Raw genomic sequence first — 18994 nt, forward strand, 5'->3', positions numbered from 1 at the left:
GATTCCTGCTTCCGTCCTTGCAGGAGTTCCCTGAGGGGGTCCCTTCCCTCCCAACCTGCCCTGCGGTGTCCATCATGCTCTCGGGGCAGGCCTGGGCCCTCTGCAGTCTCTCCCTTGCTGGGGACATTTTCACGGGATAAGACTCTGGGTTGATCTTCCTTTTTCTCAGGGCCTGAGAAACATCTGGCTTCCTTCTGGGCTCCGTCGTTCAGGTGACTGATCTTCTGTCTTTGGCCGCTTTTCCTGTAGGTAAGCTGTGTTTTCTCTTCCATTGCCATCAAGGTTTTTCTCCATCTTCAGTTGAGGTTTGATGATGAGGTGTCTTGGTGTAGATTTGGAGGGTTTACCTTGTTTAGGTTTGACTCTGCTTTTTAAGTTGGAAGGTTTATGTCTTTTGACGTCTTTGGGACATTTCCAGCCATTGCTTTTCAAGGCCATCTCTGCCATGCATGGGACGGCAGGGACACGGATGCTGAGGCTTTTCGTATCTCGTGCGTCCCTAAGCTGTGTTCTTTTTCCTGTTCAGCTCATTTTCTCTGTTGTCCGGGTTGGGTGATTTCTGTTAAATTTTTAGGTTCACAGCCTTCCTGTCTCCTTCATTTGCTGCTAGTCTGTCCATGACATTTTTTGGTTTTAGTTTTTATTTTTCAGTTATAAAATTTCTGTATCTTCTATTTCTTTACCAACCCTTTGTGTTTTTCATTTGCGTATTTGCAAGCATATTTGCAATTGCCTGTTGAAGCATTTTTATCATGGATGCTATAAGTCATTATGAATTTTAGCATCTCTGCCCTCTCAGCTTGGCCTCTGTTGATTGTCCTTTTCTCCATAGTTTGAGATCTTCCTGGTTCTTGCTGGGGCAAGTGACATTGGATTGAAACCTGGACCTTTTTCAAATCATGTTAGGAGACTCTGGATCTTATTTAAACCTTCTCTCATCGCTCATTTTTTTTTGGGCCATGCTCCAGCAGCAGGAGTGGAGGCCCCCTAGTTCCTGCCAGTCGGGACAGGAGTCCATTTCCCCACACGGCCTCTTTTTGATGCCTGAGAGTGGGGGATGAGGGTGACGCCGTTGCTGGTGGACACATGTGGGGATGGGGGTGACGCTGTTGCTGGTGGACAGCTGTGGCGATGGGGTGACGCCGTTGCTGTGGCAGTCCTGGCTCCCCACGTCATCACTGGCACCATGGGAGGAGTGTCTGCATCTTCAGTGAGGGCTGGTGACAGTCCTGACGCCCCCACATGGGTGGGAGGAGTGTCTGCATCTTCAGTGAGGGCTGGTGACAGTCCTGACGCCCCCACATGGGTGGGAGGGGCCTCGCTGCTGCCAGTGGGGTTGGATGTCGGGCTCCCCACAGGCTCCCCCATGGCCTTCTCTGAGACCTCAGAGGTGGGGTGTTTGGCTGGAGTAGAGCAGTTATCACAGGTTTTTAACATTAATTGAAACATTTAATTCAGTTTAAAATAACAGTACAATTGGTCCTTTGAACAACACTGCTTTGAACTGCGTGTGTCTGGTTATACGTACATGGGTGTTTCAGCCAAATGCAGATGGGAAGCGCGTGTTCACGGGATGGGAAGCGCGGCGCTCGCGGGATGGGAAGCGTGTGTTCACAGAGGGCCAAGGTGAAGAGTGGACTTTGCCAAGGCTCAGGAAGTCCTGAATTCCAAACAGCACAGATCAGCACCTTCAGATTTCTGGGCAGAAAATCTTCTCTTCATTGTAAATAGCCTAATACAGCTGTGTCTTTTTAGTTTTGTGACTTTGACTTAATGCCTGTATTCCTTCACCAGGATGGGTTTTATCCCCTCATCCTCGTGCCTGTCCCGAGCGAGCTGATGTCTGGGACGCACGCTCAGTGCCTCCTGGTCTCGTCCTTTGGTCACTCAGGGAAGAACCAGCAGCTAGAAACGGCCGCCTCTGAGGAGGGCAGCACCACCCATTTTCCCAGAGGCCTGCCTTAAATTCTAGCATTCAGAGGCATGCATTAGAATATATTAATAAGGTTCACACATCCAGTTCGAGAAAGATATGTACAGAGGAGAAAAACCATTTCAAATGGAGCTGCGGTTTTAACATAGCAGAAAAATCCTTGAAACAGAAGATTGGCCCTTTCTAGTTGATTTATTGTATTAATATTTAACCATACAAGCACGAGAATTACCTTTCTCTGGGTTTTTTTGTGAATTTTTTTTTTTAAAGATGGAGTCTTGCTCTGTTGTGCAGGCTGGAGTGCAGTGGCATGATCTCGGCTCACTGCAACCTCTGCCTCCCGGATTCGAGCGATTCTCCTGCCTCAGCCTCTTGAGTAGCTGGAATTATAGGCATGCACCAGCATACTGGGCTAATTTTTGTATTTTTAGTAGAGAGGGGGTTTAGCCATGTTGGTCAGGCTGGTCTCGAACTCCTGACCTCAAGCGATCCACCCCGCTTGACCTCCCAAAGTGCTGGCTTTACAAACATGAGCCACCGTGCAAACCTGTGAAATGATTTTAATTTCAGCCCACTGACATGTTTTGTCACTTCACCATTTTTTGTATCTGTTTTCGCAGCCCGGAGATGGTGCATTTTCTTGTTTTGTATTTTGCCATGTAGCTCTCCAGACCCTGTTTTAAGGGTGAATGGCGTGTCCTGGGGGTTCCCAGAACATGCTTAGTCTCCTGTGTCTCTTTGCCCTTTATTCTGAGATGCTGGAGCCCAGCAGATGCTCTCTGCCCCACGGGGGTTTTGTGGATAAAAGAAGTTGGGTGTTACTTTTCCACAGGATAGTCAGAAACATGTTTTGCCACTCAGCCTGGCTCAGTTAGCCACCTCTGATCTATTAAACTCTGAAAAGCGTGTTGGCGAAACATCCCGTTTTTCCTGTGATTCCCTGTTGGGGTGTGAGTGTTTGCCTAGTCCGAGAGCCAGGAGTCTGACTCGGTGCTGAAAAGTGCGATTCAAACTGACTTCCTCATGTGGGGCCTATGAAATTCCTTTCAGAGCGGTTCCGCCACCCCAGCCGCAGACGTTCGGCGAAGAGCTGCCTGACGCTCCGGACGGAGAGCAGCCTGGCCCTTCTAGAAGAAAGCGACAGCCCAGTATGTCTGAGACAATGCCGCTGTACACTCTTTGTAAGGAAGATTTAGAGAGTATGGACAAAGAGGTGAGCCAACCGCGCCCTGGTGCCCACGGCGGCGCTCGCGCTGGGGCAGAGGTGAGCCAACCGCGCCCTGGTGCCCACGGCGGCGCTCGCGCTGGGGCAGAGGTGAGCCAACCGCGCCCTGGTGCCCACGGCGGCGCTCATGCTGGGGCCGCAGAGCTGCGGTGTGCGGGTGGAGGCAGAGCGAGAATTCTGCACTTGTGCAGTCGTGTCTAGTTCGAGACTAGCACTCGTGGTTTTCATGGAACTTCCTATTCAAGGAGACCCAGAACAGCATTAAGCGGTGTGTCCGCAATGTGTGGCGTGAGGACACGTCGAAGTTGTGGCTTAGGATTCGTGCCTGCGTCTTCACCAGGACCGACACCGCCCAGCCCCTCCTGCTCTCCTGGCCCACCCCAAGGACATGGGACAGGGTCTGGAGGCACTCATGGTTGTGAGGAGGAGTGAGTCCCCCTGCCCCACGCCGACAGGCCCCGGTTGAGAAACGCTGGAGCGCTGTGTGTCCGCTGCACGTGGGCCTTACACACACATACAGAGTGGCTGGTGATTCTCACAGCATCTCGTTACCACAGCACTAGAGAGCTTTAGGCCGCGTCGGTGGAGTTGGGGTTTTCCCAGCCGGGTCCTGCTTCGCTCCTGTGTCCTGGGCCTTGGCCCGTGTGCTTCTCCTCTTGGGTCCCAGGCCACCCGATGGAAGGTTCCACAACAGTCGGGGTGTTGGGGTGGGCGATCTCGCAGCACCGTCCTTCGGATACTATTCTTTAGAAGGACCATCCTGGGAAACCACGTCCCGTGTCCTCCCGTAAGTTGCCCTCGTGGGTGGCACCTGTGTGGGGTTCTCACCCGCAACCGGTCAGGGCACAGGCCATCCCCTTCCCTCAGGTCCTCGTGTTCCCTCCAGAGTCCGTCCTCCCTGCCCGCCTGGTGCCGCTGTCCTCTGGAGAGAGCTGCCATTCTGTTTGCATCCAGAAGGCAGCAGAAGTTTCTTGAGGAGGAAAACAGCTCCTGTTTATTTTCAACAGTAGCAGAAAAATGCAGACGGTTCTGTTCAGGGCAGACTCGTCTCAGTACCTCAGGTTACCACTTTTAGATACCAGTTTATCTTGTGAGGATCAGACCTTTTTTCAGGTGTGCTGAATTTCTCTGCCATTTTTCTGTCTTTTTGAACATTAGCTGTTTTTTGTTTCACAAAAATGTTTTCTCTAAAAAAATTTTTTCTCAACCACTACCTATAAGCCCAGACCACTTTATTTGAGATTCCAGAAGGTTCTGTGTAAGGAACAGCCACCTGCCTAGGACCAGGGGCAGGAGGAGAGGAGGAAGGGACTCTACCTCTTCCCACCTGGAAGCCGCTGACACATCCCATCTCCCTCCTGGTTTCCTGGTCGGGCTTGGAGGACTCAGGGTCTGTTCCCCACGCAGTCCTGTTTCAGGCAGTGGTGACAGCTTGATTCTTAGTCATTCGATATCAAAGGGGGTTGAATTCTCAATGGGAGACAGATGTCTTGAATGTACTCAGCAGCTTTCAGCCACCCCAAAACCTAATCCTTTGTATCTCAGAAATAAAAAGTGATCGTAAACCCCCAGATGTGGCTCTTCGGGAACAAACGGTATTGAAAGCGGAAGACTGCAGCGGTGGATTGTTCTGTGCGTGGGAGAGAGGCCAGAGGGTTTTATGTTTGTGAATATTTAAAGCCTGCTTGATTCTCTGAGTCCTGGGCCCTTAAGCCAATCAGCACCTGCAGGGGAAAGGGTCAGAGGAGCCCCGGAGCCGAGGACCCGAGGCCTCTAGGAGTGGGAAGACGTGAGGAAGGGATTCTCCCTGTGGACACCTGGATTTTGGTCCTGTGAGGCTCATGTTGGACTTCTGACCTGCACGGCTGTGAGGTTGTGAATTTGGATCATTTGAGCCGTGGTGCGTGGTTATTACAGCAGCCTCAGGAAGCTCCTCGTGACCCGGCCCTGGTTTGACAGCCTGGTTTCACATCTGTCCCTCTGCCACTCCCTGTGCTTGGGGCAGATGAGGCAGCTGCACCCCAGATAAGCCTGTCTCTCGGGCCCGTTGGCTGCACCCCCGTGGGCCTGTGAGACGAACTGGGTACCTGCCCCGTGGTGCTCCCTGGAGGCTGCCGTGGCCTCTCTTCATCCTGGGGATACATGGGGTGGGGGCTGCTTCTCCTTTTGGGACTCAGGTAATGGGGAGTCAAGTGGTCTGGAACCAGGATCAAGTGCAGCCTGTGGAGGGGCCGCTGAATGAGGGGTGTCGAGACCTCTGGCCGTTTCCGGCACATCAGTGTGTTAGACGGGCGTCTGCTGCTTCAGTGGTAGAGGAAGGGTCTCCGTGTAGACAGAGGAGGGGCAAAGCTGCTGACCCAAGAGCTGCCCGTGCTGTGGGGGATGCCACTCCCACTCCCCCGACGGGGGCTTCCCCGCCCCTCATGTGAGGAGCAGCTTGGAGAACTCAGCCCGGTCAGTGCTGTGGGAATGTCAGACCCAGTAGGCATCTGGATTTCTTCTTGGGTTTAAACCGCAGAGGCTTCTACAGCTAGCAGACCACTCACTTGATGTCTCTGCTTTCAAATAAAAACGGTCCCCCACGTAGCACGTACTTCTGATCTCCACGTCCAGAACGTGCCTAAGCAGTGTCAGGCACGACGTCAGTAAGCGTTCACCTGAACCAGCATTGAAGAAACTTGAAAGCCGTGAAAATTAACATTGTAATTTTATCTTAACCATTTTTAAATCCTGCATTTAATATACGTGGAAGCCAAGAAATGTGATGACCCCGATAAAATGCCTCAAGAACAGAGGCTGGGTGTGGGGCCACCATCACCAGGAGTGCTCCCAAAATCACGTGAGACGTAAGAACTCGCTAACATCAGGACTGCTCCCAAAATCACATAGACATGAGAACTCGCTAACATGAGGAGTGCTCCCAAATCACGTGAGATGTAAGAACTCACATCGGGACTGCTCCCAAAATCACATAGACGTGAGAACTCACTAACATCAGGAGCCCTCCCAAAATCACAAGACGTAGAACTCGCTGTCACCAGGAGCACTTCCAAAATCACAAGACGTAAGAACTCACATCGGGGTGCTCCTCAAATCACGTGAGACGTAAGAACTCGCTGTCACCAGGAGTGCTCCCAAAACCATGAGATGTAAGGATTCGCTAACATCAGGAGTGCTCCCCAAATCACGAGACATAAGAACTTGCTGTCACCGGGAGTGCTCCCCAAACCACGAGGTGTAAGAATTCGTTAACATCAGAGTGCTCCCCAAATCACGTGAGACGTAAGAACTCGCCGTCACTAGGAGTGCTCCCAAAATCACATGAGATGTAAGAACTTGCTGTCACTGGGAGTGCTCCCAAAATCACGAGATGTAAGAATTCACTAACATCAGGATGACTGCCCAGGCCACGTGAAACAATTACACGGCATGTCTGGCTACCAAAAACAGGTTGAAGGCCACATGCAAAAAGTTTCAAGCTGTCACAAAAAGTTAAAACTTTGCAGATTCTTATTGCTCATGAAATGTGCCTGGATGTAGAACCTCAGAACGGTCCGGCCTGGAGTGTGCTCTTAGGCAGTGTCCAAGCTGCTTCTCTGCAGTTGGCACCGGTGAACACAGCGGTGCTGCCATCCCAGCCCGGGGCCCTGTGCTCTTCTGATACCTGAAACCGCTCCCACCCATCAGGAAAGACCCCGCTCACCTGCTCCCTTTCCACAGCTCTGCTCTGACCCTACCCCTACCCCACACACACACCGCGAAAGGAAGCAAGAGGTGTTGGACACAAACAAGGACTGCAGACGGCAGCCACACTCATCTCTACACGTGGGCGTGGCCATCAGTGTCTTTCAGCAAACAAGGAATGTGGACGGCGGCCACACTTTCTACACATGGACGCGGCCATCCAGTCTTTGAGCAAATGACTGCAGAGGGCCGCCACACTCGTCTCTACACATGGACGCAACCATGCCTGTCTTTCAGCAAATTTGGGGAGTTTTCAACCACGATGTCTTCCAGTATTTTTTCAAGGCCAGTCTTTTTCTCTTTCGGGAATCTATGACACAAATATTAAACATCTGGGCCTGTCCAGAGGCCCTAAGGTGCCACTCCTTTTCTTGGTGTGCTTCTTATGAGGCCGTGTCTGCAGCTCCACTCCTAGTATCTGCGGAGTCTTGGAGCCTAAACATGTTAGTGAAACTGTGTTTATTGAACTCGACATTTGTTCAGGAAGTGCTGGGCACCTGCTAACATGGAAGATCTTCTCCCAGACTAACAGTAGACTTACAATAGACTGCAAAATTAATGGTGGATTAGAATCAGGGAAACTAAAGGGCCAGAACCCTTACCCATGGCTGTGTACAGCTGACACATCTGAAGATTCGTTAAAATACACACAGTGCTCGTGAAATCAGTGATGTTTGGGAACTTTGCTGTTACTGAAGAGCAGTGATTTTTCCCTTTATGTCTGATTTGTGGTTTTCAACCACAGTTGTGACTTGATCTTTTAAAATATTTTGATTAACCAAAATCCTTTAAGAATGAGTTAGTTTTGTACATTTTGTTATCCAGTCAGTAGAAGTTGTTGATGACAGTTGATGCAAAAAAAGACTCAGTCACAACCATGTCTAAAGATCTGATCATTCTTTGCGTGGTCGGAACTTTAGGTATTTGGACTTGGTTTTGATTTTTCTGTCGTGAAGGTGATAACTAGAAAGAATGCTTTCTCCTTGGGCTCTGAGTATTTCTTGAAAGGTTTGGTTACTGAAGTGATAGTGAATTAAAGTTTTCCCGCAGGTGTCATTGAAGAGATAAGACGTTATCTTTTGTTTGATGAGAGACTTGTCACAGTCCCCTCTAGGTAGAGAAGCTTTCTCGGTGGATTTTGGAGTGTGTGATTTGTGTGAGTCATTCTGGGAACACGTGCTGCCTGCAGCCTCGTCTTGAGTGAAGGGCTGTGGGTCCCACCACTCAAGCTTGGCAATTTCTGAATGCTTGAGTTTGTTTTCCAAGTTTTGGGGTTTTTTTACGTTTTGTTAAAGTTCCTCTTTAGTTGATGTTTTCTGTTCATAAAAGCTGCTTTCCAGTTGGCATTATTTCACTTAAAAATTCATTCCACATTATAGTTTTTCAGGCAAATTTCGATTTCATGTTTAATAGAGGTTTGTTCCTTGAGACTCGAGCTTAGAGTACGTGTAGTTGGCCAGTTGGATGGTGGCCTTTTCACAGGAGGTGCCGTGTCTTGTCATCTGCTGAAGCCTATGTGTCTCCACGCAAACACCCGCCTCTGTCTCAGCCAGCTCACAAAGAGACTCACCCCCACGTGTCGGCCCCCTGCAGCCTCTGTCTCAGCCAGCTCACAAAGAGACTCACCCCCACATGTCAGCCCCCTGCAAGTTCTTGTGTGATCATGGAACTGCGGGGAAGGGAGGGTGCCGGAACCAGGGCTGGGAGGTCACCAGAGGGTTGAGGTGGGGCCTGTCCCCTGCACACCCCTGCGGGAAAGCCTGCTGGGCTCCAGAGCCGGTGCCCGCAGCCTCTCCAGCTGTGTTACCTCGTTTCTGCCTGTTCTGCTTCTCGTGCTCAGGGCACTTTCCCGACCCTGCTCCGTGTGCCTCTCATGTCCCATCCTCTCTCGAAGCCGTCCCACCTCACTGCAGGGCAGAGCTGGGTAGAGGTTTATTCTGTGATCCCGGGTCACGCAAGGAGGTTGGTAGAAGCATTTCATTTCCGTGCATTGACAGGATACAGTAGCATCTGGTGTTATCTGTATTTCCCCTTTGGTAGAAATTCCGACACTTAGGTATGAATTCATTTGTGTTTTTTCTTTTTACATACTTCTAAATTTTCCTTAAGATTTAAAAAAATTATATTAGCATGTTCTAAGTAAAGTAAATACAAGCGACCCTCAACTTACAATGATTCGCTTAACAATTTTCTAACTTTGCAATGATGTGCAAGGGATGTGTGTTCGGTAGAAACCACACTTTGAATCAGGAGTCTTGACTCAGAATTCTGTAGAACAGCTCGTTCCAAGTCGGCCTTGTGCTGGACGACTTTGCTAGCGATGGGGTAATGTCTGAGTGTGGAAGGCAGCTGGGCCAGATGTGCTGGCGCGTTTTCGGCCTTTGATGGGCTCATCTGGATGTGACCCCATCCTGAGTCCAGGAGCCTCTGTGGTACAGAAAACTGTTTTTCAAAGAGTGCGGTCACCTTTTTTGTAACAACAAGCCCAGGAAAGATAGGTGTTGTTCCCACACTGATATGTTTACATGAGTCAGGCAGAAAGAGGGAGAGGAGATCGGAGCACGGTGTAGGCGAGGTCAGGTTTTAATGTGTGCCCATGTTTCTGGTTTGGCTGTGCCAAGCGTGCCTCCGGATCTTCCAGATGGCAGCGAAGGGACACGTGCCGGGCCGCCCTGCGTCACCAGCATTGGCACAGACCTCTGAGGCCTCCCAGGTGGGCCGCCACGCTAGCGAGGGTCCCTCGGGGTCCCTGGGTTGCCTGTGGGCCAGCCCGCCTGCCCTTGGCTGTCAGATATAAATCGACAGATTTTTAACAGTGCCTTTTTTTCTCTCTTGACAAGGTGTGATGCAGTGTTAAAGGCCCTAAGTATTTCAGAATAGAATTGAATAGAATTATTCCCATAGGAGATTTGCCATCAAAACAGTAAATACAGTGATGTAAGCATTCTGGTGAAGTGTGAACAGCAGTAACGTCTTGAAGTAACTAGATGCTCTGATTAAATACCAGTTCACGCCAGCGTCTCTGGTAATGCGTTACTTTCAGGGATCGTTATCATGACCTGATGATAAAGCCGCTGCCTCAGCTAGTTAACTATTGGTTAAAATGTTTTCGCCTTTTGATGATTCGGGCCAGGGCACATGTGCTGTGACTGCTGGACAGTGGCGATGGGTTTGAAATTGCAGACTGGGCGGGCTGGATGGGTCGGCCTCCGTGCGGGCCGGGGGCTGAGCCGTGATTTCTGATCAAAGCGGCCTCACACCGAGCCTCTGTGACTCTGGACTTGGCCTCCCCTGCTCCGAACTGCGCCTGTCTCAGGAGTTGTGCTCCGTCCTCTGTGGCCGTTTCTTGTACCTGCTGCCGGGGTGGGGTTGGGTCTGTGTCAGTGAATGCCCCTCGGGGCCCCAGCCAGGTGTGCACACCCAGACCCTCCTGGGAAGCAGCCTGCGCTGGGGGACTGCGGACAGGCCGCCCCGCCTCACCTGCCTGTCTTGGGGACCACGCGGCTGTGCCTTCGCACACAGACACCCTCAACATGGGAGAGTGGGAGAGCTGTGAGCAGGGCTGTGCTCTTGGAAAGGGAGCCCCCAGGAGAGCTGCCCAGCAGCACCCCCCACCGTGATCCATGCCGGACATAAAACACTCCTCCCTCCGCTGGCCGCCGGCTGAGCGGGCCCCTCGATGCTGGGTGCGGGTTCTTTCTGCACGTCCTTCTCCCATCTCCGTGCAGTTCCGGAAAGGAGGTGAGAACTTGAGTTCACCTCCCCGCGCTGGGCTCAGCCTCTCCCGCCGCCGCAGCAAGGCATTGACGGCACCCATTTCCTGCCTGCTGAGGTTCGGGGAGGCTGAGGTTTGGATGCGGCGCTCCCATCACCTGCTCACTCGCCTGCCGCCTGTTTCCGCTCCCATCCGCGTCACACGTGTCAGGCCTGGGGCCGGCTGAGCTCACCCCAGGTGTTCAGGAGTCGCCCTCTCTGCATGTGTCCCAAATTGGAGGCGTGCCCAGAGCAAGCAGGCGGGCATCTTAGCGAGCGTCCCGTGGCGCGGCCACGTCTCCACTCCCAGGTGGCTGCTCTCCTCCCAGGTTCCAGGATGGGAAGGACTGGGGTGCCTCCCGGAAAGCCCTGTCCCTCAGGAGTCGTGCTGTGAATCTCACTGATCTTGAGAATTTCAAGCAAATATGCTGGTTATTCACCATAAAATCCAACAGTGCACTAGGAATAAAATCCGTGTTCACATAAGGGATAGAAGGAATTTAAACGCAATCTTTGCCTGCGAACCGCCTGTCTGGGTTTGCTCTTTCACCCGGGGCTTTGTTAAGGATTGGTTGAGTTTCAAACCCCAGGGCTCAGTTAGAAAGCAGAGTCCCATGTCCAGCCCCCACCCTGCTGCACTCAGAGCCCTGGACTCTGCCGGGAGAAGGCCTGTTGCGGGGGGACGGGGCCCGGGAAGGAGGTCTGTCGCTGACTCTTGGCCGTTTGTCAGGTGGACGACATCCTCGGAGAAGGCAGCGACGACAGTGACAGCGAGAAGAGGAGGCCTGAGGAGCAGGAGGAGGAGCCCCAGCCCCGGACGCCAGGGGCTCGCAGGGAGCGGACATTCGGGGCAGCGGCGTCCAGCGAGAGGAGCGCGGCAGGCGGCCGGGGGCCCAGGTGAGTGTGGGGTCTGAGGTGGGAGGGGCCTGACGCAGGCTCCCAGAGGTGACTCTGCTGTTGATGGACCGCCGGCTGCATCTCGGTCTTCATGCCCGTCCCCCCTTCTGTGTGTGAAACCAGCAGCTTCCAAACTCAGCAGGCCCTGGTGGTGGCCGCTTGGCTGTCTCCATGGTGACTCCATGTCATACATGTGCGCAGGCGTGTGTGGGGTCTGCATGTGTGCAAGGAGTGTATGGAGTTCTGCATGTGTGCGTAGGCGTGTGTGCGGTGTCTGCACGTGTGCACAGGCGTGTGTGGGGTCTTCACGTGTGCAAGGAGTGTATGGAGTTCTGCACGCGTGCGCAGGCATGTGTGCGGTGTCTGCACGCGTGCGCAGGCGTGTGTGCGCGGTGTCTGCACGCTTGCACAGGCGTGTGTGCGGTGTCTGCACACGTGCCGTCTGTTGATTCTTAGTGTTCAACATGAAGACTGCGTCAGTTGTTCCCTCCACCCTGCCAGTATCAACATGCCAGGATTTGCGGGTGTGGAATGACTCGGTGTTTCCTGTGACCGTAAATTGCTGTTACCAAATAGAATAGGACACGGTGATGCTGTTTCCTTTCTTAAACGTCTGTTTTACCTGGATTTGATAATTACCTCACTTTTGTTAGCTTTCTTCCTTTTTGCCTGTTTCTGAATCCCTGGCTGCCTCTCCGCTCCACTCCCCCGGCCTCCCCCCACCCACCCTGCTCGCTGCCCCCAGGAGTTGCCTTCCTCACTCTCTGGGGTGTTCTCTGTCTCTGCGTTTTGGTGGAATACATCTCCCAGAAGCTTCCTGAGAAAGTGTCTTTGTCCTGTCCACACGTCCGCAGTCGGCAGGATGCGTAATCCTCAGGTGGCACCATCTCCTTGAGGATTTGGAAGCACAGCTCCCGCCTTTAGCTCCGGGGCTGCTCCGAGCCCGTCCCAGGTAACCTCGGAGGCCTTGTCTTGCTTGCCCGTTAGACAGGATGTGGCCCCCCAGGTCCTGCCGACATCCTCAGTACAGACGCATGTCCCGAGGATTTGCCCTGAGAACTTGGCCTCCAGAGCCTTCTTGCGGCTGCTGCGGGGCTTTGGGGCCAGTAAACCTCTGCATCCTGGTTTCCTCACCTGTGAAATGAGGTAGGAGCAGCGCCAGCCTCAGAGGGGCTCCTCCCAGCTTCAGCAGGCGAGCAGGGGGCGCTCCAGGTGCACGTCTGGCGTCTGTGGTGAAGAAAACAGTGCTTTCTCCACTGAAGCGGTTCTCCCCATGTCTGGTCTTACTCTTAGGCTCTCCTGTAGGTGAATAAACATTTCAAGAAAAGAGTGTAACTCATTCAGGCAATCCAGTTACAAAATTGGGCCAGAAATTCCAACCACAAATGCAGACAAGATAGTCATTGTTCCATTTGCAAGAATTACAGAAAATCACTTGATTTTCTGCTCTGTGGTTTAGCAGGGAAATGAGTGCAGCTTCTCTCCGGGCAGCCCACTCTGTGTTTACCATCTAGGAAGCAGTATTTTCCAGCTGTACTGAAATGATGTGAAATTGTTTTAGGAGAGATTTTGAAATTCTGTATTGGGTGATAACATGCCTTGGTTTTTCCCACATGAATTACGAGGTGGTTTTGCCTGGCCTACCTTCCTTCACTTTTCGGTGTAGACCGTTGGGTCTGTTGTGAAGCTCTGGGGTCAGGCCTGGGGAAGGTGGCGCACTGGGGGCCTCTGGGAGGGTTCCACTGCTCTCCCCCGAAGACCCTCTAGGCCAGGGCTAAGCTGAGCCAGCTCCAAGGAGTCCGCCTGCCGCGGCCATGTTAGTATCTGGATTTGCAGCGTGCTCTGGGTATGAACATAGGTGGTTTTAACCTGATAATTTTTTTCTAATTAAAAGAAGAAACCCAAAGTGCTTTTCCACTAAGACTGGTGATGGTGTTGCTGATATCCATCCACGTCATCCATGACACATGCCATGTCCGTGCCTCCCCCTGTGGGCACCTGGATGTGGCGCTCAGCGGGTCGGGACCCAGAGCTACAGAGGACTTGGGGGCCAGGACTGGAGTTAGCACCCCTGGGTTTTTTTTTTTTTTTTGCTAAATGACCTGCCCCTGGCGGAAGTGAACCTCACTGGTGAAACCATGCAGACGAGATCAGCCCCTCTACTTGGGGGTGTCTTCCATGCTGCTCTCCCAGCTGCAGGAGGCGGTTGGGGCTGTGCCTCTCCATTCTGGCTTCTCAGTCAAGGACCAGATCGTTACTGTAATCGCCGTTTCACTCCATGTCTTAGGGACTGGATGGGCTTGGGTGATTTTAGAATTTGAGATCAGGAGAATAAAGCGTCCTGGGTGTCTGTTCAGATTCTGCTGCGCAGCCTTCATCCCCGCCGCCGGGACGGTGGGACTCTCATCCCTGCTGCCGGGACGGTGGGACTCGGGACTCGGTGCTTGCTCACAGCCTTCATCTCTGCCGCCGGGACGGGTGGGACTCTCACCTGTGCCGCCGGGATGGTGGGTCTCACCTCTGCCGCCGGGACGGTGGGACTCATCTCTGCCACCGGGACGGTGGGACTCTCATGTCTGCCGCCGGGATGGGTGGGACTCTCACCTCTGCCGCCGGGACGGTGGGACTCGGGACTGGGTGCTTGCTCACAGCCTTCATCTCTGCCGCCGGGATGGGTGGGACTCTCACCTCTGCCGCCGGGACCGGTGGGAGTCGGCGCTTGCCCCCTGCCTGCGCCACGCCTGCCGTTTGCGGATCACTGTGGGCGTGTGGCCGTGATAGCAGCCTGTCTGCTGGAGGCCATGTGTGCCCCTCGAAAGGGTGGGGCAGTGGGGTCTGTTCAGCTTCCTGTCAGCTCGGTTTTTGTGACTTTTGGGCTTTGGGGACCTCACTTCTTCCTTAAAGACCAGGGGACTTGGGGCTTTCTGGTTTTATTTCATTCCTGTTTATGGGGTATTCAGTGAGACATGAATGGTGTGAAATTTTTCTCATGAAATTTTTGCTTGTAATGAAGTAAATGTGATTTTAGTTTTTTTATTTTTGCATGTCAAACATGTCAGTTTCATCGTGATTCTTTCCCATGTGGCGACACATTCCGTACGGAAGCCGGAGGCAGCTCCGCTTTTCTCGGCAGTGCCCTGGCTGGCGGGACGTCTTGCTGATTTCTCATGGCCAAGAATCTTAATGTCAGTTGAACTTGAAAATGAGTTTTAACAGAAGGGGGAAGGTTGTGTTTTTTACTTGTCTACCAAGAAGTGATTCATTCTTCCCTCAAGTCAACAAACATCAGATGCCTGCTCTATATGCAGCCGCCTGCCAGGCACTTTCGCTCCTTAAAGTAAATCCTCAAAATAAAAAACCAAACAAGGCATCTTCAGAATGTTTAAGGATCTCACAGACACATGGTCCCACCACCAGTTCCAGGTACTGAAAAAAACAGGCACCCAGGTGAGGCGAGGTCTCCTGCTCAGGTGATCTGTCCCTGAGCCCCTGGTTGGGTGAGGTCCCCGTGTGAGGTGAACTGTCCCTGAGCCCGTCCTTTTATGCTTTTGGTTGCCGGAGGTGAATCATCGCTCACAGAGGCAACTTTAAAATATACCATACCCTTTTTCAGATCATTCCTAGAGTTCGTGGAGAAGTGAAAACGACATTGAGTTAACTGCCAAGAAACATAGCATAGCATTGGTGGGAGCTGTTAGCAGCAAGATGAGCTGGTCGTTCCCATGATCTGTTGACAGAGACAACAGCTGACGACGACTCCCTAAGTACTTGGAGATTTTAGTCCTGGCGCCGTTTCCTGTCCCATCTGGTGCAGTGATAAACAGGAAAGGAAAACAGCACCACATTTTAAAGGCTTAGTTTCCTGACACGACTACCCAGATCCCAACACTCAGCTCTTCTCCACGGGGGCGTGTGATCAGCCTGCATGGGAGACGCGGGGCAGCAGGCAGGGCCCTTCTGAGGTTGACCTCCTCTTGTCCGTTTGGGAGGGTTGCGTGAGCTCCCACTTAGTCAGCGGGGAGTAGAGCTCCACCAGAAACACTCACACATCAAAGTCGGGTTTAATCTTGGATAATTAACTAAGAAAGAGAATCTGTAGAAGAGAGAGGAGCAGAAAAACTATTCAAAGACATAATGACTGAAAACTCCCCAAATTTAATGGAAAACATTAATTTGTATGTCTCAGAAGCTCAACAAACTCCAAGTAGGATGAACACAGAGATCCTCACCTGGGCACATCCCATTGGAAGTAGAAATGCCAGGAGCAGGGCTGGGGGCCCAGAGGAAGCATGAGGCATCACAGGGGAGAGGCCTGAGGGCAGCAGAGGAAGCCTGAGGTGGAGGCTTGAGGTCAGCAGAGGAGGCATGAGGCATCCGGGAGAGAGGCCTGGGAGCACCAGAGGAAGCGTTGGGCGTTGCAGGAGAGAGGCCTGAGGACAGCAGAGGAAGCCTGAGGCGTCCACGGAAGAGAGGCCTGAGGGCAACAGAGGAAGCGTGAGGCGGAGGCCTGAGGGCAGCAGAGGAGGCGTGAGATGTTATGGGAGAGAGGCCTGAGGGTGGGAGAGCCCATCACACCAGGCCACTTCTCCTCAGAGATGGTACCACCACCCCCAGGCCCCTGTATGCAGCAAAACAACCTTTCCAAAACAAAGGCAGGGTTCTCCCAAAGTGGGAATTCAGTAGCAGACACACCTAAAGAGGTTCTAAAGGAAGCGCTTCAGGCTGAAAGCAGGTGACCTGGATGAAACTCTGAATCCACACAAACAAGCAGAGCGCCAGGAATGGAGATTTCGTAACTCTGTAAGGTCGCGTGTTGCTTCTCCTTTTTTCTCTTGGTTTAAAAAGCATTCTGGTTTTATAGTATAAGACTCTGTGCCCGGGCGTGCAGTGGCTGTGACTCACGCCTGTAATCTCAGCACTTTGGGAGGCTGAGGCGGGCAGATCACTTGAGGTCAGGAGTTCAAGACCAACCTGGCCAACATGGTGAAACCCTGTCTCTACTAAAAATACAAAAATTAGCCGGGTGTGGTGGCAGACGCCTGTAATTTCAGCTACTCGGGAGGCTGAGGCAGGAGAATCACTAGAACCCAGAGAGCGGAGGTTGCAGTGAGCCAAGATCACGCCACTGCACTCCTGCCTGGGCCACAGAGCGAGACCCTGTCTCAAAAACAAAAAAAACCCAAACAACTCTTTGTACCTAATTCTGTTGTTGGGCCCATACCATGTGGGGATGTAACGTCAGCCAGTAGCCATGCCGAGGAGGGGCCTGGGATGAAATGACGGCCCATGGTGACCAGAATTTACAGCAAGAGCTGAAGAGACCCAGAAGTGCTGAGCAAGAAGGTCGGTCTCACATGCTCCGAGTGTGCACCTGCTCCCCCTCCTGCTGTAAATAATTCGACGATGTATTGTTGGGTTTGTGGCGTGCGTGGGTGTGGTATTGTAACAGTGAAGCACGGCCGGGTGCAGTGGCTCACGCCTGTAATCCTAGCACTTTGGGAGGCTGAGGTGGGCGGATTGCCTGAGTTCAGGAGATCGAGAACAGCCTGGACAACACCGTGAAACCCCGTCTCTACTAACATACAAAAAATTAGCTGGACGTGGCAGCGTGTGCCTGTAGTCCCAGCTATGCAGGAGGCTGAGGCAGGAGAATGGCTGGAACTTGGGAAGCAGAGATTGCAATGAGCCGAGATCGTGTCACTGCACTCCACCCTGGGCGACAGAGCGAGACTCCATCTCAAAAAAAAAAAAAAAAAAAAAAGCATGAAGTAAGGAGTCTGAGTGTGCACCTTCTCCCCTCCTGCTGTAAATAATTACAACGGCATATTGTTGGGTTCGTGGCATGTACGGACGTGATATTGTAGCAGTGAACACGAAGTGGGGAGGGGCTGAGCTGTGCAGCAGCCGTGTCTCCGTATCGAATTGGAATTAGGCCAGCATAAGTCTGAAATTGATTCTGATGGAGTGAGATACGTGTATGCTAAACCCAAGAGCAGACGCTAAGGAAGTAACTCAAAATACATCGTGAAACAGATCATGAAAATGTGAAAGGAAAATAAACCTCGGTCCCACCATCACGAAACTGAAGGGAAAAGTCACTCTGGGAACTGCCCAGGGCCAGCCTGCCGCCCATTCTATCCCAAGCCACCCTCTGCTCACTGAGACAGAGGCAGATCTGACGGCCTCCTTTGGAGAGGCTGATCTGAAACTCAGAAGAATGCAGCCATTTGTCTCTCGCCTCCCTGTGACCTGGAAGCTCTCCCCGGTTCCAGCTGTCCCACCTTTCCAGACGGAACCAGTGTTCATCTCACGTATGTTCTTTTGTGTCTCGTGTCTCCCTAACTTGTATATAACTTGTATAAAACCGAGCTCTGCCCTGACCACCTCAGGCACATGTCAGGACCTCCTGAGGTCGTGTCACGGGCATGTGCCCCCAGCCTGGGCAAAATAAACTTTTTAAGTTAACTGAGACCTGTCACAGATACTTGGAGTTCACAAAAGGAACCAAAATGTTATATTAAAAAATACTCACTTAATGCAAAAGAAAACAGAAAAGGGAGAACAGGAACTCAAACTACGTGAGACATGAAAAACAGCAGAGTGGCAGGTGTGAATGTGAGGGGGTTCAGAGCTTTACGAGTGGATGAACGTTCGGTTAGGGGGCAGCACCCGTGGGAAAGCTGGAGTGTTATCCTAATGTCGGAGAAGACTGAATTTAAAGAATGCTTCTACAGGTCAAGAAGGACGCTTTATAATGAGCACGGGTGGAACTACGATGCTAAGAGCTGGACCCATCGGGCAGATGTGACAGTTGCTAGCACGTGTGCTCCGGAAGTGAGAACCAACTCACCAGAGGCAGAAACTGACAAGCAAAGGGAGAGGTGGGCACGGCGAGACTGCAGAGGTTCCCCCACTGCTCAGCCGAAGGAGGCAACGTGGGAGGACGCTGCCCCTGTGAGGGCCACAGACCAGTCCTGAAGCTCTTACGGGAACACAGGAGACCCCGGAGGGTCTTGCGGAAGAGCCGGCCAGAGGACGCACGTCCTGCTTCAGAGCGATGGAGGCTGCGGCGCTGGCGTGATAATGGTGTGGTGAGCCTTGGAGCAGAAGTGTCCACCCCGGAACGGCCCCATGTCCGTGGCCCGCTGGCTCTCAGCAGGGGTACCAGGCCACTCCACGGGAAAGACCTGTGCGTCCTGTGAGTGGGGTGGGGAATCGGAAGGTGCCGCTCGGATTTGGAGGTGTCCCCACAACATGTAAGTTCGTGTGAGTTTCAGGCGTTTCCAAAGCAGCTGTAACGAGCGTGGCCGTAACAAGTGTGGATGATTTTTGTGGAGAAGATAAGCGGTCAGCACACGTACGTGTTGTGACTGGATCGCGCGTCCCTCCTGCGTGTTCTGACCCTGTGGCCTCTCCAGGGTTTGCCCCTCGAGGGTGTTGGA

At 52.5% G+C, this 18994-nt stretch overlaps 1 protein-coding gene across 1 annotated transcript in view; it reads left to right on the plus strand.

Annotated features, from left to right (window-relative positions):
- CTDP1 (CTD phosphatase subunit 1) overlaps positions 1-18754 on the plus strand; it is a 64941-nt gene extending 46187 nt beyond the window's left edge. Inside the window, exons 11-13 of the mRNA XM_025365037.1 lie at positions 2984-3146; positions 11386-11552; positions 18550-18754. Of these exons, the coding sequence (XP_025220822.1) occupies positions 2984-3146; positions 11386-11552; positions 18550-18754 (535 nt within the window). The remainder of the gene's footprint in view (positions 1-2983; positions 3147-11385; positions 11553-18549) is intronic.
- Positions 18755-18994: the final 240 nt, after the last annotated feature.

Source organism: Theropithecus gelada, chromosome 18 (genome assembly GCF_003255815.1).
Source record: "Theropithecus gelada isolate Dixy chromosome 18, Tgel_1.0, whole genome shotgun sequence".
In the NCBI taxonomy this organism is placed as follows: Eukaryota; Metazoa; Chordata; class Mammalia; order Primates; family Cercopithecidae; genus Theropithecus; species Theropithecus gelada.